This window comes from Bison bison, unplaced genomic scaffold, assembly GCF_000754665.1.
Source record: "Bison bison bison isolate TAMUID 2011002044 unplaced genomic scaffold, Bison_UMD1.0 scf7180017864230, whole genome shotgun sequence".
Lineage (NCBI taxonomy): Eukaryota > Metazoa > Chordata > Mammalia > Artiodactyla > Bovidae > Bison > Bison bison.
In genome coordinates, this window is record NW_011494802.1 from 85,067 (window position 1) to 107,101 (window position 22,035).

Genomic DNA, 22,035 nt, shown 5'->3' on the forward strand with positions numbered 1-22,035 from the left:
GACAGGTCGCAAAGAGTCAGACATGACTGAGCGACTGAACCGAACCGAATGACATATCCCAAGCATCTAGAAAAGTGCCTGGCACAGATAGGTGTTCAGAAACTGTTTAAGATTTAAGAATTTCATCCTAAGATGAGTAAGCAGTGAGGACGCTGAGATAATGGAAAGCAAGTTCACCTAGGATGATGCCTACAGCTTACACTCTGGCTTGAGTAAAACGGGAAAGAAGCCACTGGAGAGCTTTCAGTAAAGTAAAGGGATCTAACTATTTTTAAATCTTCCCATAAAGAAGTCACTGTTGGACACGGATTTTCAAGCATATTCCATAACACCCAAAAATTCCAAGCTTAAACTGCCTCTCCACACTCACACACACACAAACAGTAAAAGGAAGAATAGTCCCAATTAACTTTATGTGGCTAGTAAAATCTTGAAGCCAAAAAAAACCAAAAGAGTTCTAGAAAGGAAAACTACCTATTCATCCCTGAACAAATTTTAAGTCCTAGACAAAATATTGGCAAACCAAATTTAGAAATGTATGTCAGTCATAATAGCTAACATTTATTGAGCATTACACTAAATGAACTAACACATTTAATCCTGACAACCCTGTGCTATGAATACTATCCCCTATTTTACAGATGAAGAAGCTGACATACAGAGAGGCTGAGTAATTTGCCGAAGTCCACAGGCAGAAAGTAGAGATCCTAGATTTTTAAAATATCAATAAGATTCTGATTTAACTTCTCTGGGGGTTGGACCTGATGTTTTTTAAAGCACCCCAAGTGATGCTGTTGTGCTACCAGGGTTGTAAACCAGCGCACTAAGTCCATAGCTAAGGCTTCCCCCACCCTGAGAGTGATTACGTGGACACAGCCAGGGAGAGAGATGTTTTAGTGAAAATTTAAATATGAAACAAGAAAATATTGCTGTTATTTTTGGTGAAGAAAATCAATTTTGTATAGTTTATTTCAACCTAAATAAAATGTGAATTTTGTGTAAAATAAATAAATAAATATGAAACAAGAAGCAGAGAGGAGAACTCTAGGACCCTGTGTCCCCACATTGGCTTTCTAAAATTCTAGAAGGTTTAAGATTTCATGCTATTAACACCTAACAGATCCATTTTTCTTCATGTTTGGAGAAATTTGTCTGTCAGTTTATTTCTTTAGCATGGAGTACCCCCAACCCCTAAAAAGAGTATGGTAAAACATATTAGCAGCTTATAATACTAAAGTTATTTTCGGAACAAAAAACAGAGTGCTACTTTAAAGAAAAAGTAGCAAAAAATGGGAATAACTCAAGAGGTCAACCAAGTACTTTTCAAAAGTATAACTGGGAAATTGTCCGTGAGCTGCCCAAAGACCAAGCCTTCCCACATGTGTTAACTAAAGCTGAAGCTACAAAGGGATCTCAACACTGTTCTCCTTGTATCCTGCTGTTAACCAGGGCGCTGTGGCTCTGTGAGGCCAGGGACTGCTGTCCCAGGCAGCATTGCGAGTAGAGACAAGGCAGTAGCTGCTACCCCGCAAAGTTTAGAGGAGGCTTCGTGAGAAGGGATGGCGAGAAACACGTGCTGTCTTGGCTACCCTGGCAGGCTCCAGCCCACTGCCCCATCCATCCCCCTCTCCAGGGAGAAGCACACGTGCTCACAGTTTCCCAAAACATGAGCAGCAGCTACTGCTAACACCACTTCTCTTTAACCCTGCAGGATCAGAGCTCCTTAGCCTTCAAGAAACCGGAACTACTACAACTTCATCACTTCCCAAAACTACTCTTGTAGCTTTGGCACTGATTTTTAAAGCGTTTTCCAGGGTGGGATACAGGAAAAACTATTAAGCCAAATAAATAACTCTGTGACTGGACTCTGTGCCCTTAGCCTCGGTTGTTCTATAGAGCAGGCAATGAGCCAACTGCCTCTGCCACTTGCAACCCTGTGTGCTACTTCCCAGAAACAGGAGCTGATGTAGGCAGCCCCCTACAAAAGGGAGTTACAGACCTAAGGTTCAGACACAGAAAGCTTCTGATCATTTCTGCCCATGCCACTCCCATTATGCCTTTGCTGATACTGTCCACCAGACACGCTCTCTCCCACATGCCTTTCTCAAGTGCTTCTTACCTTTCAAAGCCCAGCTCAAACCTCACTTCCTATAAGATGTTCTCCCAAATCCCACATCCACTCCTGCATTAACTTCACTTATACCTGTTATAAAATGGCATCCCTCACCCTTTCCCCTTTTTATTTTCACTTTATTCTTTTGAGTGTTTTATTTTGCATTGGGGTATAGCCGATTAACAATGTTGTGACAGTTTCAGGTGAACGGTGAAGGGACTCAGCCACATATACACGTTAAGGAGTTTGGGATGGTCATGTACACCCTGCTATATTTAAAATGGATAACCAACAAGGACCTACTGTACAGCACAGGGAATTCTGCTCAATGTTATGTGGCAGCCTGGATGGAAGGGGTTTGAAGGGAAAATGGATACATGTATATGTATGCTTTTCCCCTTCTCAGATAGCCATATATCTGTCTCCAGCAAGAAATCTGGCCCTGGGGGAAAATGACCAAGTTTCATAGATCTTTGTTCATGCTTTTCAGTATCTCAAAGAAGACCATCAGGAAATATTTGTTAAACAGAACGGAATTCCAGCTGCACTGAGAAGCTGCTCTGCTGGTCTGACCTTGGTTTGCTATGGACACAATGTGGTGCTCTTCCTCTTTACCTGTCTTCTTTTGTTAGCGTGCTTTGAATATAACTCATTAAAAAAGAATTCTACTACTTTCCTTCCCATGTGATTTCTTATTTTTTAAATTGAATATAGTTCATATAACATAAAATTCACTTTTAAAGTATACACTTCAGTGGTCCTTCATAATTCACCAAGTTGTGTAATCATCACCACTTCTATAATGTTTTCATCAACCCAAAAAGAAACCCTTTACCCTTAAGTAGTCACCCTCCACTGCCCCATAATCTCAGATCTACTATCTCTAACATATACGATTTTAACAAAACTTACAACACTCTTCATTGTGGTTGTATTATACCTTAAAGCCAATTTTACCTTCAAAAAAAAGGCTTCTCTCGGTTTAACATAACTCAAAAGAAAAATGTGATTTAACACAGCAACTTACTAAGGCATCATTTCAGGATACAAAATAAAAATTCTTACCAGGAAAATCAGCTTACATGTTTACTTTCCCATTTGTTTTTGTTTTGTTAAGCTTCTTATTGAAGAAGTATAATATACATATAGAAAAGGACATCTATCATAGGGTATATCTTGATAAATTTTCAAAAACTGAATACATAAGTATAATCAGCATTCAGATCAAAAACCAAACATGTCTCTCGGTCACTGCTGCTGCTGCTAAGTCACTTCAGTCGTGCCCAACTCTGTGCGATCCCATAGACGGCAGCCCACCAGGCTCCCCCGTCCCTGGGATTCTCCAGGCAAGAACACTGGAGTGGGTTGCCATTTCCTTCTCCAATACATGAAAGTGAAAAGTGAAAGTGAAGTCGCTCAGTCATGTCCGACTCGTAGCGACCCCATAGACGGCAGCCCACCAGGCTCCTCCGTCCATGGGATTTTCCAGGCAAGAGTACTGGAGTAGGGTGCCATTGCCTTCTCCGTCACTATCCACCTCCAAAGAGTAACCACTATCCTTACTTCTAATAGCATAGATTACTTCTGCCTGTTTCTGTACTTTTATAAATAGAAGCATATAGTTTGCAGTATAATAAACTCTCACAATGAAATTCTATGCCTTGTAATACTCACCATAATCTTTTTGTACAAAGCCATGACATTATCGTCATCAAATGGTAGAAAGCCACACATAAGTACATATAAGAGTATGCCCATGCTCCAAACATCTGCCTGAGGAGAAAAAAATCAAAAGACAAAAAATCAGAACACATTTCAAAATAGCAGTACACAGAATCTTTACAGAGCTGGAAAAGAACTCAGAGATCATCCAGTTCAACCAGCTCATTCTATAGTGTGAAGCCCAGAAAAGGAAGGCTCATCCAAAGTCACCCAGCCAACGGCAGGCCACCCAGGCAGGTCTCTTGACTTCCAGTTCAGTGCACTCCCCGCCAATGCTTAATAGAAAATCTTTTCCAGTTGGCTGGATTGGGCATGATAAGGAAGAAGATGAGGCTAAGTCTCTGATTCTGAAAGAGAAAACTATAGTGCTACTGAGGGTTTATTACATATGAGGATTATGTAAACATGCATGAGAAAATCAAAACAAGTTTTAAAATTTACTACTGATAACCTGCAAATGTGACTAAGCTGCACTGTAAAGTCCTCTCTATGTAGAGAAACCTTAGTAAAGTTCAACAAATGACTTTTCAAGGATCAAGGCTAGAAATTAGCCTGCCAGTACAAATAGCCCTACAAATCTCAAAATCCCAGAAATGAGTTAACCTTTACGTAAGATAGCCATTCGACCACTGGCTGAGAAGTCACAGTTCCCACCCTCATTTGAGCCTTGGAAAAACTTTAATTTTTATACTAAATAACACTAATCTCACACCTAGTCCTGCCTACCAAATCACATCATATTATTAGGACTCAACAAGGAAACCCTGAGTGAACAGCGTACTTTCAAGTGAACAACTGATTCTTCTTCCAAGTTGTAGGAGGTCAAAAATTAACCATTTATGCCTGAAAGATGTCAAATGCTTCATCTATAAATTGAGTCTTGGTGGCATGGCATACCTGACTGGGATGTTAAAATTAAGGTAAAGAGGCTATGCAGGAGAGGCACGGGTGGGAAAACTGTATTAGGTACCATACTATGAGCAGAAGTGGAGAAAGCACTGAAGCTCTATTGGGTGGGGGAGCGGGAGAGAGACAGCTGTTCTGCCGGGTGGTAACAGTGCTAAGGAGAAAAATCAAGCAAGCTAAGAGGACAGGAAAGAAGATTCTTTCCTGTGGCAGAGGGAGCAACAGGCATAGAGGTGGAACAGCAGAGGCCAGTGGGGCTGGAACAGAGTGACCAGGAAGAAAGAAAAAGGAAAGGAAGAGATCAAGCCCTGAGCCTTTAGAGTGGAAGCACTGACCCCAAGACCCTAGACTACCAGAGAACTAACCCTTGGGAGTATCAAATAGTGAGAACTCACACAAAGGAAACCACTTGAATATAAGAATACAAAACTTGGCATCACCCAACCGCCAGTAGCACATCTAAACAACAAACAAAACAAAAATACAAACCCAGTCATCAGCAGACAGGATTACCACCTCACTCAGCCTTGCCCATCAGAGAAAAAACAAACGAAAAAACTCAGCACAAATCTCACCCTATACGAGGCTAAACAAACCAGTGGACCAACCTTAGGAGGGCAGAAACCAAAAGGAAGAAAGAATTCAACCTCGAAGCCTGGGAAAAAGAGACCTCAAACACAGTAGGTTCAAATAAATAATGAAAAGGCAGAGAAATACAATACAAATGAAGGAACAAACCAGAAACATGTAAGTCCAAATAAATGAAGAGGAACTAGGCAAATTCCCTGAAAAAGAATTCAGAATGATAGTAAAGATGATCAAAAACCTTGAAAACAAAATGGAGAAAATGCAAGACTCAATCAACCAAGACCTAGAAGAATTAAAGAAAAAACATACAGAGACAAACAACACAATTACTATAATTAAAAATACTCTAGAAGGAATCAATAGCAGAATATCTGAAGCATAAGAATGAATCAGTGAACTGGAAGACAAAATGGTGGAAATAACTTCTGAAGAGCAGAATAAAGTAAAAAGAATGAAAAGAACTGAAGATAGTCTCAGAGACCTCTATGACAATATCAAACGCACCAACATTTGAATTATAGGGGTCCCAGAAGAAGAAGAGAAAAAGAAAGGGTATGAGAAATTTTTTGAACAGATTATAGTTGAACATTTCCCCAGCATGGAAAAGGAAATAGTCAATCAAGTCCAAGAGGTGCAAAGAGTCCCATACAGATAAACCCAAGGAGAAACACACCAAGACATATACTAATCTAACAAAGACTAAACACAAAGAAAGAAGCTACACAGGAAAGAGTGGGATAATATGGCCTCCTCAAATGCCATAAGAAGAGGTCAACAGAGAGACTTCCTCTAAGAAATTACAAAAGGAATTAGAGATGTTTATCATGGAACATTCCATAAAGCATGATCTGAACTATGAGCAACAGAATAATCTAAATTACTTATTTAAGAAAGAAGATTCCTAAACCCCTACCTTAGAAAACAAAACTAAAATCTCTAAATATACTGCCCTGAGTTCTGCATATTTTAACAAGTGCCCCCAGACAATGCCTTGGTACACTGTCCTTAAGAAATTATCCTGCTGCTGCTGCTGCTGCTAAGTCGCTTCAGTCGTGTCTGACTCTGTGCGACCCCATACATGGCAGCCCACCAGGCTCCGCCATCCCTGGGATTCTCCAGGCAAGAACACTGGAGTAGGTTGCCTTTTCCTTCTCCAATGCATGAAAGAGAAAAGTGAAAGTAAAGTCACTCAGTCGTGTCCAACTCTAGAAACCCCATGGACTGCAGCCTACCAGGCTCCTCCATCCATGGGATTTTCTAGGCAAGAGTACTGGAGTGGGGTGCCATTGCCTTCTCCAAGAAATTATCCTAGAAGGATGGAAAACTGAACTAAAATGGATAAGAAAACAAGATCCTATGGGAAAACCTTGATGCATTCAAACCAGCAGAGCCTCATCACCAGACCTCTAGGAATCTTGTGAGCGTCAGGCATGTGATTACCACTCCTTCTAGGAGACTAGAAAGAGTACAGGTGTGAGGTAAAGCCTCACTCAGTTCAAATCTTGACCCACAGTTGCTAGTTGTGATCCTGCAAAGGCACTTAATTTCTGAGCCCCAGTATCTTCATCATCTTTATCTTTTGAAACAGAGTAACAGTATTCACTCCAAAGGATTTTTGTGCAGATTAAATGAAAATTATAAAAAGGATCTACCATGTGGAATCTTTGTGCATTATTACAGGAATGTAAAATGCTGCTGCCACTATGGAAAATGGTATGGCAGTTCCTCAAAAAATTAAAAATAGAACTACCATATGATCTAGCAAGTCCACATTAGGGTATATATCTGAAAGAACTGAAAGCAAGGTCTCAAAGAGATATTTGTGTCTACCAGCATTATTCACAATAACCAAAAGATAAAAGTAATCCTAGTGTCTATGGATAAATGCATAAATAAAATATGGTGTATACATGCAATGGTATATTACTCAGACTTAACAAGGACGGAAATTCTGATACATGCTCCACAGTATGGATGAACCTTGAAGATATTACACTAATAAAGCAGTCACGCAAAAAAACAAATATTGTATGAGTCCATAATACAAGGTACGTAGCCTAGTCAAACTCACACAGATAGAAAGTAAAAGGATAGCTGCCAGGGGAGCAGGGAGTGGGGAATGGAGTTACTATTTAATAGGTATAGTCTTCGTTTTGCAAGATTAAAAGAGCTCTGGAGATTGACTGCACAATAATATGAATGTACCTAACACTACTGAACTGCACATTGAAAAATAGTTCAAATAGGAACTGTATCCTTATAAATGGTTAAGATGGCAAACATTATGTCATGTGTATTTTACCACAATTGAAAGAAAAAAAAAAAGATCTAGCATGATTCCAGGACTACGATAAATATTCAGTAACAGTCTGTCCATTTCCTTATGATGCCCTGAGAAGGCCACAATATCACCTCTGTGGTATTTCTGCCAAAAATGCATAACCCAAAACTAATCAAACAAATTCAACTTGATGGCCATTTTATAAAATAACCGGCTTCCCCCCAAATTTCAAGGTCATGAAGATGAAGAAAGCCTAAGGAAGTCCTCCAGATTAAAGAACCAAGAAATGCAGCAGTGCAAAGAATGATTCTGAATGGAATCCTGGACCGGAGGGAAAATATAGCTGTAAAAGACATGATTGGTACAATCAACACCATCTGAACATGAATCGTGGGTTAAATAAATTGTACCAATGTTAAACTCTCTGATTTTGATAACTAAGGTGAATTTATTTTGATAACTAAAAGAGGGACACCTTGGGAATTTCCCAGCAGTCCAGTGGTTAGGATTCAGCGCTTTCACTACTGCAGCCCAGGTTCAATCAATCCCTGGTGAGTGAACTAAGATCATCCCACAAGTCACGCAGCATGGCCAAAAAAATAATAAATAAATAAGAGAGCCCTCGCTTTTAGGAAATATATACATAGCATTTAATGATAAAGGGGTATGATGTCTCCAACTTACTCTCAATTGGTTCAAAACATAATTCACATGTATATAAACACAGAGAATACTAAAATAGGGAAAAATGTAAACAGTTGTAAACTTGGCAAAATATATATGGAAGTTTCTCATTCCATATTTGTAACTATTCTGTAAGTTTGAGAATATATCCAAATAAAAGGTCACCAAAAACAAGTTAGTCCTCATCTTCTCATGTTACAAATTAAGTAAACTGGCATATCTCAAAGTTTCTCCCACATAACACCAGTTCCAAAAGATGCTCCACATAAAAAGTGGATTCTGTAGGCGCATGAAACTGAGACCAGCTGCTCTCTGTGATGGTCTCTTCCCAGAGGACATTGTGCAGGAACATATTAAGATTCAGAAACATCCTGAACTAAAGAAAACTGTCTAACCCAGTATTTCCAGAGCTTTTGACAACTAAACCTTTTCCATTTTACGACAATATCAGCAAAATCAGTACTCCAAAGAGTGTAAGGGGCTAACTAGCATGCGGTAGCCAGTAGTTAAGCGGCTATGCCCAGGGCTTTCTGAGCCTGGGCCTCTTACACAGGACTGCAGGCCTCGGATAGCTGGCTGTGGATAAAGTACAGCCAGCTATCCGAGGTCTTCTCTGTGCTAAACACCATCTCTGCAAACTAAGCCTATAATCCTGGCCTCATACTCTACCTGGCTGGACTAATCAGTCTAAATTATGGCACTATTAAACACAAAACACCAGAAATACATCTTTGTTTCACAAGAATACTATGTATTATATTTATTGCAAGCTGTTCATTTCCCTTATTACTGTACATATCTCACTCTCTGACTAGACAACTCTTTGATTAACAAGTTTATTTCTTACCTCGTTACATCCTCAGCACACAGTGCCTGACTCACTACACATCACCAGTAAACAAATATTGACCATATATTGAATTAATCACTGAATAATTACCTCTGATCCCAGATATGATTTGCCTTGTATTAATTCAGGTGCTGCATAAGCAAGACTCCCACAGCAGGTCTGCAGGTGATAATCCTTGTTACCCTGCCAATAAGATAAAAATGAAACACTTATTAACTACAGCCCTTAAGAGAATTAAAACCCTGATAAACATTCTTCCAATATAAGCAAAGAGATGCTAGATAAGAGTTACCCCAAATGATAAGAGACATTCTGCCGCCAACTCAATACTCTGCTCATGTGCGTGTGTGCACGTGTGGCTTCCTCTTCTCTGGATTTCCAACACCACCAAGACCTGGCATGAAAAAAATCCTTCTCCCCTTAGCTCAGTCAAGTCAAGTTCACACTTCCCTAGGCATCCAGAATAATCAGTTTAGCATACATCCAAGCACTCAAGTCCTCCCACTCCCAAATACTCAAGAAAAAATACTCTCTATAGAACCCTGTTTCCAATAGCAAATCTTTACAAATACATAAGTTTCTTTTCCCCAAGATGGAAGACATCAAACACTACACAAAACAAACCCTTGGGACTTTGGTTTATAGTTATAGTTTATAGTCTATATGGTTTATAGTCTATATAGTTTATAGTCTATATGGTTTATAGTCTATAGTTATAGACTTGGTTATAACACAGATCATGACCTCAGCCTCCAGATCTGTTCAAATAAGGATCCTCTGGTCTCCCACAGAAATATGGAGACATAATGCAAATGATATCACCGCCTAACACTTCTACAGAGTTCCACAAATGGCAAATGACTTATGAAATTGTAAGATTTCATTTACAACTGTAACAGCACACCCAGAGGTTAGCTCCTCAGCAGAAAGCTGAGGCCACCTTCTCCCAGTCAAGTTTTGCTTTGTGAGATGGAGTCTGTGTGGGTTGAATCCGTGGCAGCCATAAATAAAGGCTGCCAGAGTCTGTCACAAACATTCTCCACTGCCTCCTGTAATGAACATGACTTAAACCAGCTTAAGGGCTCAAAGTAAGCTTTATCTTTATTGCTTGTCGATCAGAAAAATGCCTTCTTGCATTTGGTTCCCAGACACAAGACTCGACTGACAATCTCTGAAGAGCCAAGGGAAGGACAGGAAAATCAGAAAGAATCAGACATTCAGCCAAAGGGGCAAAATCTGCCTCCCTTTGCACCCAGGTAATTCTGATTGGGGCAGGAAATAATCATGGGACTCCAAGGGGCTGAGACAAGTCTGAAATTTCAACATTCTTAATGAGGGTAGACAGTTCATTTTAGAGACTGTAAGTACCATCATTAGAGGACTCAAGAGGAAGCCTCCAACAGCAGCCACACAGGAGAAAGTTCAAAGTCACCTCAAAGAGAAGGAATGCTGGAGAACACCAGTACTTAACTATGGAGTGCAAATTAAGGAAATAATTCACGGTATAAATTTTAAAGTACATATGGACTTTTTCCTTCTTCTTTTTATAAGGAAAGGGGACTGTCTCTCAAAATGTAACTAATTGTTACTTATATAACCATTTGGATAATAAAGAAGAGATTTTCACTTGATTTCCTGAAATGCATATCTAAACAAAGAAAGGCATCATCTAACAGGAACATACTCCAACTGCAAACACGTGGTCAATTCAGCATTCATACTGTGATGGCTTCCTGACACTCCAGTCCTGCAAATTCCCTCACAGCATACCCATGGGGTTTTCAGCAGGACCAACCCTGGACCTAGAGCAGTGGTTTTCAACCTTGACTACATATTAAAATCATCAAGAGAACTTATAAAAAGCGTGAAATTTACCATTCTTCTCAATGGATGCAACCAGGCTCACTAAATACTAAACGGAAGTTAGTGTAAGATAACAGGCAAGAGGTGCACTGGCAAAGGAAATAAACTCATTTTTATCTCTGCACTTACCTTGGGTTTTGCACAGAGACCAAAGTCAATCAGCTTTAATTTATGATATTCATCAAACAACAAATTTTCCTGAAAAAAAAAAAAAAAAAGACATTTTCATAACTATATACAGTCTTCCTTATATTACATCCCACCTCTAGCTATTCCTAAAAGCACTTTAAGGTTGGGTACAGGGTAAAAAAATCAATTGAGAAAAAAAAAGAATGAAGTGACAAGAATAGAAGGAAAGAGAAGAGGAGAGGAATGTTGATAACTATCCTGCTTCCCCTCAAGTCACATTAGCATAAACCAATTTCTCCTTGGTACTCTGAGGTTCAACTACAAGCACTTTGATATGTGCCAAAGGCAAGTTTGAACAGAAAGAGTGAACGCGAATCAAAGAGTTGGATAAAAACAAAGGGAAAAGGACAGAAACCTCCATATCTTGTTAGGGAAATTCTAGATCTCAAACCCTAGTACCAAATTACATTGAAATTCATGTTCACCAGCATGCATATTAGCCAAAGCCTACACACTTAAGAGTATCAAATTTTTATTCTGCCCTTGAAAAGCAGAGTCTGCCCATTTCATTGAACTGTTCACTTCTGAAGCATAATGGAATTAAAATTAAAGGAAGATGATGTCAGGAAAAGAGTATCAAGAGGAAGATACTCAAAGACAATATTCTCAAAGAAAACACTCAAAACTCTTCTTTCCTAGGAATAAAACCTGAGGTTTATATTCTGCATCTGATTACAAAGACATTTATAATGTCACACAAAATTGACAAAGAAATAGAATGCCAATAATAAGTCCATCCAGAAGAGCCCAGCAGGAGTCAAAAGTCAAAAAGGAAAAAGAAAGATACATTAGGAATGGAACAAAAAAATAAGCAAAAGCCCAGATAAATTCTAAACAGAAAGAACATTTGGAAACTGACTGATGACAGGTAAGTGATGTCAAGTTCTCAGGTGAGCACCCGTAATGCAGTCACTTACTGGTTTGAGGTCCCTGTGAGCGTAGCCCTGGCTGTGCACATAAGCCACTGCAGACACTATCTGACGGAAGACAACGCGGGTCTCCTCCTCTGACAGGCGATCGTGGGAAATTATGTAGTCAAACAGCTCTCCTCCAGGGCAATACTGCAAGAGCAGCAGAGTCACATAAATATCATTATTACTTGCAAAAATCAGAGGAGTTTAAAATAAAAAATCATACTTATAAGCAAAGGAATGAACTAATTTAGGTATATTCAAAAATACACTCTCAGTATTTCAGCTTTTGGGATACTTTTGGTCTTGAACTATTTTTTTTAATTTATTTATTTATTAATTTTTAGTTGCAGTGGGTCTTTGTTGCTTCACGCAGGTTTTCTCCAGGAACAAATTCTAACCTATTCTGTCCACTAAAGCACACCATCGCACGAGGAGGGTATTACAAAGGATATATTTACAACGTGTCTCCAGTTTATTATACATGTCTTCTTGGTCTACATTGTTACAGATGGAACTTAAACAGATAAGCCACTTAGCATTTAATCTTGCAAGTGAAATGAACTTAATACCTCTCTCATAACTATCATAAAATGAAAGAGAATGGCCTGAATAAACGTTTGTGTCCCCCCAAAAATTTCTACGTGGAAACTCTAAGCCCTGAAGATGGTGATTTTAGAAGGTGGAACCTTTGGGAGGTGATTAGGACATGAGGGCAGAGTCCTCGTGAATGAAATCAGTGCTCTCATAAAAGAGGCTAGAGAGATCCCTAGCCTTTTCCATCATGTAAGCACATAGCAATAAGGTATCAGCTATGAACCAGAAAAAGGACCCTCACCCGACCATGCTGGTGCCTTGATCTTGGGATTCCCAGCCTCCAGAACTGTGAGAAGTAAGTTGCTGTTGTTCATAAGCTACTCAGTCTGTGATACTTTTTATAGCAGCCCAAACAGACTAAGACAGTGACAAATAACTTTAGGTCTCTGGAACTTACTACTGACCTCGAGAACCATGAATATTTTGTTGGCTGTCTCTATCACATGGTAGAGTTGACATATATGTTGATGTCTCAGGTTCTTCAAGGCATCAATTTCTGTTTTGACCCGAGGCAAATCACTCTGTGACAAAACATTTTATTAAATGAGCAATAAACTTATTTGGAAAATATTCCAAGCCCCAATATCAACAACTCTAATACTAAGTAGCAAAAGCAGTCAATGGCCTCAAAACAATTTGCTCAATAATACAGAAATAGAGAACAGAAACTTATTTCTGTGTACATTTTCAAAAGGCCCTGAGGATTTTACAAAAGAAAAGTCCAATCTGAGGCAAGAGTACAACATCCAGAAAAAATAAAATAATCTCACTCCCTTTAGAAGGTTAGCATTCCAAACAAGGAAACTGACAGGAACACTATCCAGCATGCATGTCTAGGCTACCACTTCAGTCTCTACAATGTCCATTAAGAAGCATGATGAAACCTATGGCTGATCCATGTTAATGTTTGACAGAAACCAATGCAATACTGTAAAGCAATTATCCTTCAATCAAAAATTAATTTTTTAAAAAAGAAGCCTGCTGAGCTAAAAATTGGTGAATGTAGTAAAAGGTATTCACTATCTCAGTCTTCCAACTTTTCAAGGAGCTTGAAATTTTTCAAAATAAGAAGTTGGCTGGGAGGTGGATAGACAAGTTGAAAAAATTTTAAAGTTCACAGTAAAGATAAAAATCCAGATATCCATGTAGTAAACAAGTAATATTTTATTATACAAAGGGACTCAGTCTAATGATCAGTGGTTTAAGATCCAATTAACTTAATATCAGGCCATGCAACCTGATATTAGATCTTAACCAAGAAGTTGTAACTTTAACTATGCTGATATGATGATCTTTTTTTCTTCTTTTTTGGGTGGATGTGGGAATCTGATGATTAAAACCCTGAAAGTAATCAAAATAATTTTAAAGTCCTAGGAAGTAACTAAAATAAGCATAATAACAATAGGAAATACAAAAACCAGTTTAGAATTAATGAATTAATATCATCATATTGATGCTTTAGAATAAGTTTTGAGTACTAGTATGTTATATCTTAATAATAACAATTCACATTTTATCTGCTATTAAGGTATTTGCTGGGTCAAGTAAATAAGGTACACTAAAGTTATAACTGAAGTTTAAATTGCTTAAGGGAATTAAATTAATCAATTTTGTAACCAATGTTTAAATGATCAGGAAAAATCATTCTTAATATCTTTTTATTAGTTTAATAAACATAATATTGAGCACTGAAAACAAAAATACTGAGGGAGAGCTGAATTATCAGTTGACAGGTTATTTAAAATAATTCTGATACAGATCACTTTGTGATTTTGGCATATATTTCAGAAGGAGTTCAGAGAATTGAGTGATACTGCTTCTGCTGCTGCTGCTGCTAAATCGCTTCAGTCGTGTCCAACTCTGTGTGACCTCTGAGACGGCAGCCCACCAGGCTCCCCCGTCCCTGGGATTCTCTAGGCAAGAACACTGGAGTAGATTGCCATTTCCTTCTCCAACTGTAACACAACATTCTCTTCAACTTATTTATATATGTTAATCAGCACTTACATCCTTAAAAATAAAGTAACAAGTCATATTAAACTCTGCCAGTCTCCTCTATCCATGGAATTTTTCAGGCAAGAGTACTGGAGTGGGTTGCCATTTCCTTCTCCAGGGGATCTTCCCAACCCAGGGATCGAACTTGCATCTCCTGGGTCTCCTGCATTGGCAGGCAGATTATCTGCCTGCCAATATTCTTTATCTGAGACATTCTTTATCTCAGTGGAGCCACCAGGGAAGCCCTTTTAAAACTACAGATTTATACATAACTGGCTGTGGAAATGTTATTTTAATAAAAGAGCAATAACTAGAACATTAGAAAAAATTCAGGTTATAATTCACAAAACTGATCTATAAATATTTTTAAAATAATGTTAAACTTACCCCTAGTGCATTTTTATCCATGATTTTTATAGCTACCATTTCTCCAGTGAGGATATGGCAGGCAAGTTTGACCTTTGCAAAGCCACCTAAGTATAGGAAAATGTATTATAAAGAGACAAGCAAACTAACTTAAATATCATCAGCAGAGCAAACTGAGAACTCAAGCACAAATACCTTTCCAAGTACTTTATAAAGCTCTCTTGAGCTATATTTTCCTGAAATTTGTGGCCCTTTTTTCCATATTGCTTCCAAAGCATTAGCCATGATCCCAACCTCTCCTTATCCAATGACTGGCTAAAGATTCCCTTTTGCCATTATAGGATATCTTTAATTTTGCAATTAGGAAGAAGTAGAAATTTATTTTATAATTCTTTAGAAATTTGTTTTATAATTAACATTGCAATTAAACCTTTTAATTAACATTGTCAAAAGACAATATAAAGTTGCAGAGACAAAAGACAAATAATATGAAACTTCCATTCAGTTTTAAAACTGAAAAAATAAGCAATTATATTTCAAAATTGGCTCAAAACCTGGGTAAATATCTACATTCAGGTATCTGAAAGAAACAAACATAGTACCTCTAAAAAGAAGTTCCCAGAAGTCCCTCTCATGGTGCTCCCCATCTCAGTAAATGGCAAACTCATCTTCCCAGATCAGGCCAAAAGCCTGGAAGCCATCTTTAGCCCTTCCCTTTTGTCTCACTCCCCATACCCAACCCATCAACACAGCCCACTGGCTTCATCTTCAAAAATTTTATTAAAGTTTATCTTAGGGGAAAGGAGGCAGGCACTGAATGGAAACGTTCTATGTCCTGATCTGAACATATGCGCATATGTGAGCCAAAACGCCACCAAATGTATTACACTTTGCTTATTTTACTATGTATTATGCCTCAATAAATTATATTTATATGTACATATATGTGTGTCTGTATACAGAAGCCCACCGCTTTCTCTACAGAATCCCACTACCTTCAATCCTATCACCATCCATGTCACCATCATCTCCGGGATCACTCACCTAAATTACTGCAGTAACTTCCTAACATCTATCTGCTTCTGCCTTTGCCCTCTCCCAGCCATTTTTTTCACAATCAAGTAGCCAGAGTGATCCTTAAAACCAAAAGGTCGGATCACTCCTTGGCTCAGAACTCTCTAGTGACTTTTATTCTTAATAAAATGAACTATAAGACCTTTCCTACAACTCACCTCTCTCTTGCTCCACTTTTTCTTACTAAAATCCGTTCAAAAATTTTAAAACTATATAAGTTAGGCTAAAAAGCTCATGGTTTGGCAGAAACCAACACAATATTGTAAAGCAATTATCCTTCAACCAAAAATAAGTAAATTTTTTTTCATTTTTAGAGTCTTTACTGAATTTTTTATAATATATTGCTTCTGTTTTATTTTTTATTGAAGGATAATTGTTTTACAGAATTTTGCTGTTTGCTGGAGAGGGTGTGGAGAAAAAGGAACACTCTTGCACTGTTGGTAGGAATGTAAATTGATATAGCCATTACGGAAGACGGTATGGAGATTCCTTAAAAATAAGTAAATTCTAAAAAAAGAAGAATAGCTCATGGCTGCCCCATTTCACTCTACTCTCAAATGGATGACCTATTTGCTTCAAGAAAAAATTAATTACCTGTCCCAATAGTTTCATATAATTCATAGTATTTGAGAAGTTCATCATAATCTTTCATAGTTCTCCTGGAAGTTTACTCAAAACTATAAAAAGAACCTGTAAGACAAAGAACAGTACACAATCAAAAAGGGAACTACTAAGAGATTATCTCCTTCACTCTTTTAACTACAAATATAAATAAGTCTCAGGCATATAAATCATATTGAGAAAACTGATTAGCCATAGGAAAAAACAAGACAAGACAAAACTAGCTTCCTCTCACTCCATACATAAAAATCAATTCCAGAGCAAATAAAGACAAATCTTTATTTGAAAGATTTGAAAGGTAAATCTTTAAAAACTTTTAATAGAATATTGTTATCATTTCAGGATAGAGAAGGGTCCTTTAAATAGACAAAGAAACCATTAATCATAAAAATAATCAGACTGGGATGTTCTCATCAGAACTGGAACAATGTTTCCCACGGGGCCTGTCCATAACCATGTAAGGAATGTTTCTATGTGAAGCAGTTAAAATTATTTTCTTTTAACATTAATTTTTATTTATTTATTTGGCTGCTCTGGGTCTTAGTTGCTTGCAGGATCTTTAGTTGTTGCAGCATGCCAATTCTTAGTTGCAGCATGTGGGATCTAGTTTCCTGACCAGGGATCAAACCCAGGCCCCCTGCATTGGTAGCACAGTCTTAACCACTGGACCACCAGCAAAGTCCCTGAAGCAGTTAAAATGATAATGTTCTTTTATTTGATAGACTGCTGCTTTCTCATCAATGACACCCTTAGTACTACCTCATTGCTCCCACTTTCTTCTTCCTCAGATAGACAAAAGCTGAAATGCTCCTGCTCTTTGATAGAACCCATTCCAAAAGTGGTCGTTTCCCCAGCACAAAGCCCAAACCATATAAGCCCCTTTCAACTCACTCTTATTGAGATGCCCAAGACCCTAGGGAGCAGGGTTCCTCTTGCTGCAGCAAGCTAAAGACACCTAATGTTTTTAAATTACAGATGTGTTCCTAATGGTTTGTGGTTCAAAAAGTTAGTTGGTTAAGTAGCTCAGTCATGTCCGACTCTTTGCGACCCTGTGGACTGTAGCCTACCAGGCTCCTCCATCCATGGGATTCTCCAGGCAAGAATACTGGAGTGGGTTGCCATTTCCTTCTCCAAGGGATCTTTCTGACCCAGGGATCGAACCCAGGTCTCCCACATTGCAGGCAGACGCTTTAACCTCTGAGCCACCGGGGAAGCCTACTTCTACCCATTTCCCTTGTTTTCTACAGAACTGGTCTAATTGTAAACAGTATTATACTTAAGAAACCCTCCAACCGGCCACCGTTCGCCATCTTCCAATGGATACCATGGCCGTGCAGTATCACATAGGAAGACCATGTGTGTCTTCTTTAAGCCCTGGGGATCAAATCTATCCCAGTTTTTCAGGATATAGTTCAAAGGAGTGAGGCTGAAATTGTTAGCTCCCATCTTGTCCTGAAGAATCCCGGACAAGCCCCCAAGATGAAAGGTTGTTGCTGAACCATGCAAAGACGCCGGGATTCTTGGCCTCCGGAGGAGAAGAATTCAATCCGGGGCCAGAGACGAGGCTTGATCGCTCAGAGCTTCTGTGTAATAAAGTTTTATTAAAGTATAAAGGAGATAGAGAAAGCTTCTGACATAGACATCACAAGGGGGTAGAAAGAGTACCATGAGTCATTTTACTTGGAGATAAAAGGTAGGTTATTTAGCAAGTAAAAAGCCTTCAAAAATTTGGTCAGTGAAATGAACCCTAGAGTGGAAGTTTTGGAGGGAAAAATATCAAAACTCAAGAAAACAATCAGCCTAAAAAATGGTTTTAGTAGCAATGTCAAAGTTGAAATAGCAAGAAAGATAAAGATAATGGAAAAAAGACCAAGATCCAATAAACAATATTAGTCATTTTCTATGAAGAACTGGCATTGGACCAACTTAATAAGCAGGCTGAACTTTTAATCTAGCTGAATCTGCACAAATAGCATAGGCAAACAAAAGAAGGAAAGTCAGGTTCTGATGCTAATAGAAAGCTGGTGAGATAAAATGAAATATTTCCGCTTCCACTTGAGTGGCAAAAGTTGTTCTAGGCAAGGAGACAGTACAGAGGACATATTTATTCTTCCTGGGCACCTGAGATACAGGATGAGAAATATCCTTAACAGCAGTACTAATTTAGAAACCTTTTAAAGGGCATTTGTCACAGGAACAAACTGGGAATAAAGTGGAACCACACCCCCAAAGACAGGAATTACGGGACTAAGAATTTTTAAAACAGGTTAAAATAGCAGTAAAATATAGAGGTCAATAAAAGGCTAAGAAATCCTTGGGATCCTAATGAGGGAGAAGAGAGTGAGAAGGATATTGGAAATGGAGGGATGTCAGGCTATAAATCTGTTTAGAAAGTTGTCTGATATAAAAGTAGGCTATCACATTCCTTACAGAGCAGAGCCCCAACTAATGGAATATTGGGGTATTCAGAACTCAGGGGTTAAAGAGGAAACACAAACAGATATTACAAAGCTTAAAAACCATGAAATGGAAAAAGTTCCCCAGTGGCCTAGTGGTAAGGATTCCAGCCTTCCACTGCTGTGGACCAGGTTCAATCTCTGATGGGCAACTGAGATTCTGCAAGCCACGTGGCCCAGCCAAAAAACAGACTAACAAAAGACCATGTGATGAAAATAGACAAAGGAAAAGAAACAGGTCTTAGGAAATATAAGACTGTAATTGCCACCATGCACATGCCTAAATCCCATACCAAAGACTGGGCTATTTTAAATTGCCACACTCAGAAAAAGAAAGCAATTGGTATGATGTTGGAATTGATTTTCCCAGATAAGGGATGTAAGAGCATCTTAATCAATGTCTTGATGGATTTTTCCCAAATGAGTTTTGAACTTTCAGGTTATGGCCTCCAGTCAACTAGCAGAGACCTGCATCAGTGTAAGACTGAATCACATACCTCCCCTTTTTTTCTTCCTTCCATTTTCTTATCTACTCCCTTCCCTCTAAACATACCATGTCTTCAGAGAAGTAAAACTAATGTGGGCCTAAATTATATCTATTTAATTCAGGTAACATTATTTTTGCTACTGTATAAGAAAACTAGTATTTATACTGCAAACTGCTATAATGATAGCAGATTTTACTTGGCTTGTGGAAGTAGAATTGGTTCTAAATATTCTTAAGTCTCCTGTTTATCCTCTAGAGTTGGGAAATATAGAATAAGGACATGTGACTGGAGTTATCCAGCTGCTGCTAAAAGAGGTATATGATTAGTTAAATGTGGAAGGGAACCTCCCATCTGTGGATGAAGAAGAAGGAAACTAGACCCCAATCAGACACCTGATTGTCCTTCTGAATGTGACTAAATAGAACTGGAGCTATATCAAACTGTGGTCCTGAACTTTTCTGAGGAAACAAGGAATTGCCTAGATAGTGGGAGGAAGTTTATCAGTAAATTTTATAGGATAGCAACAAATTGGGGGCATTGTCTTACCAGCATAGTCTTCTTTGGGCAATGCTACTTCCTGCTGTGTAGTACATTTACGTTATCTAGTGAGCTTGGTAAGACACTGATGCTGAGGATATTTCAAATGAGAAGCAGCATACAGAATGTCTTACAATGTGACCTTGTAATACATTTAATTAACATCCAGTTCTGCTCCCTTGCAGAGGCTTCTGGGAGCACCAACAGAGACATTTCATTCCCAAAAGCAGTAAGAGATTGATCTGATCATCTCCTTGGTCCACAGCAGATATACTGAAAGGATAGATCCACTGGTGAGACAAGCCCATGAAGGTGCAGTGAGGGCGTTTCTGATTTATCCCACACAGCACAGAAATAGAAACCAAAATATGAACAAAAAAGTGAGGAACACTAGTCTCTTAGCAAAACTCCAGGCACCTGTGATGCCGCCCTACCTTCCCCCTTTCCCTTTCCATTACCAAAGAGAAATAGCGATGGTGAAGCTCAATAGTTACTCATCCTAGGAATGAGAGAGGCCGGATCACTCCCCTGGGACGCCCTCCGTTGAAGTCTCCCTTTCCCTACTGGTCTTTCGGTGAGGGCCACTTCTTTTACTGCTATAGCATTCGGTGTATACTCCCCTTTTAGTGTAAGTCTCTTAAGCCACTACTTTGAGAAGGTGAAGGAAGAGGAAGCCTTTGAACTCTGAAGAGGGGTGATAAGACATAACACATTTCCTTTTTCACTGAACTGCCCCAGTAAATTGAGTTGTACGAACAGAAACAACTTGAAATTCTTCTTTGAATGTGTTTCTCGGAGACCGCCAAGGTCGTGCAAACGTGGAATGGGAATTCACATCTATCGCTGCCTCCTAGGTGGCAAGCGCTTCCACTGCACACCTCATCGATAATCCGGAGGCGGGTACGATCACTATCCCCACTTACAGCGGAGAAAAACGCGGGTCGGAAAGGTTAATTATCTCATCCAGGGAGCCGAACTCGTAAGACAGGGGCTCCAGGAAGTTCCGCAAAACTCCGGTGAGCCAGCAGCACACTGGGCCCAAGCCGCTGTCCCCCACACTGCGCACTGCCGGGACCTCGGCCCTCACCCACGCGGGACAGACTGACCTGAGGGCGGAGGGCTGGGAGGGACTGAACCAGGCAGAAAGACAGACGCACTGGACTGCAATCCCGAAGAAAGCGACGAGTGCAGAAAGTTCCTAAGAATCTTTCGGATGGTCAGGTTCTGGCCGCTTCCGCCCGCCAAGGGAATCAAACCTCGCGCGCCGGAAGGGGCGGGGGTGCGGCGGGGGCGGGGCTCATCGGGGATGGTGCGGTCCCTGCGAGGCGGGGCCGGGTCGCTCGCCGGCCGAGAGGGGACTTCAAGTCTCGGTAGTCAACCTGGAGTGTGACTGAGGGCACGGGAAGATTTGCCTGGTGGCGTGGACGTACAGAGTTTCCACATATTTAAACTTTCTTAAGTTCTCTTTCCTAAAATTAATCTGCAGAGAAGTCACTAGTAGTGAAGGTTTTCATTTTCGTCCTCCTCTTGACTCATGGCCCTTCTGTCATCCAGCGAAAAACAAGTATACCTCTGCCCTCTCCACATCTTACTATAAACTGTGTTGTCACGAAGAATGAAATCCCCAGGAGCCATTAGATAACTCAAGGTACCAGAGACACCAACCTAGCATCACTGTAAAGTCTTTCTAATACGTTTTACAGTTTGGTCATTATTTATGTGACTCACCCGATGTATGATTTACAATTGTAATGATAACTCGATCCTGACATTAAAAAAAAAATTATAGCAAGA

General features: G+C 39.3%; 1 protein-coding gene across 3 annotated transcripts in view; it reads right to left on the reverse strand.

The window, feature by feature from the left end:
- MELK (maternal embryonic leucine zipper kinase) overlaps positions 1–21,490 on the reverse strand; it is a 72,450-nt gene extending 50,960 nt beyond the window's left edge. Inside the window, exons 1-8 of one of the 3 annotated variants that reach the window (XM_010846035.1) lie at positions 21,348–21,490; positions 16,734–16,829; positions 15,087–15,172; positions 13,109–13,225; positions 12,114–12,257; positions 11,137–11,205; positions 9,235–9,327; positions 3,788–3,886 (exon numbers count right to left, since the gene is read on the reverse strand). In XM_010846035.1, coding sequence (XP_010844337.1) covers positions 3,788–3,886; positions 9,235–9,327; positions 11,137–11,205; positions 12,114–12,257; positions 13,109–13,225; positions 15,087–15,172; positions 16,734–16,791 — 666 coding nt within the window. In that variant the 5' untranslated portion in view covers positions 16,792–16,829; positions 21,348–21,490. Of the gene's footprint in view, positions 1–3,787; positions 3,887–9,234; positions 9,328–11,136; positions 11,206–12,113; positions 12,258–13,108; positions 13,226–15,086; positions 15,173–16,733; positions 16,830–20,250; positions 20,264–20,699; positions 20,849–21,347 lie in introns of those variants that run through there. The other 2 variants (XM_010846037.1, XM_010846038.1) reach the window with 2 other exon arrangements.
- Between the last annotated feature and the right edge of the window lie 545 nt (positions 21,491–22,035).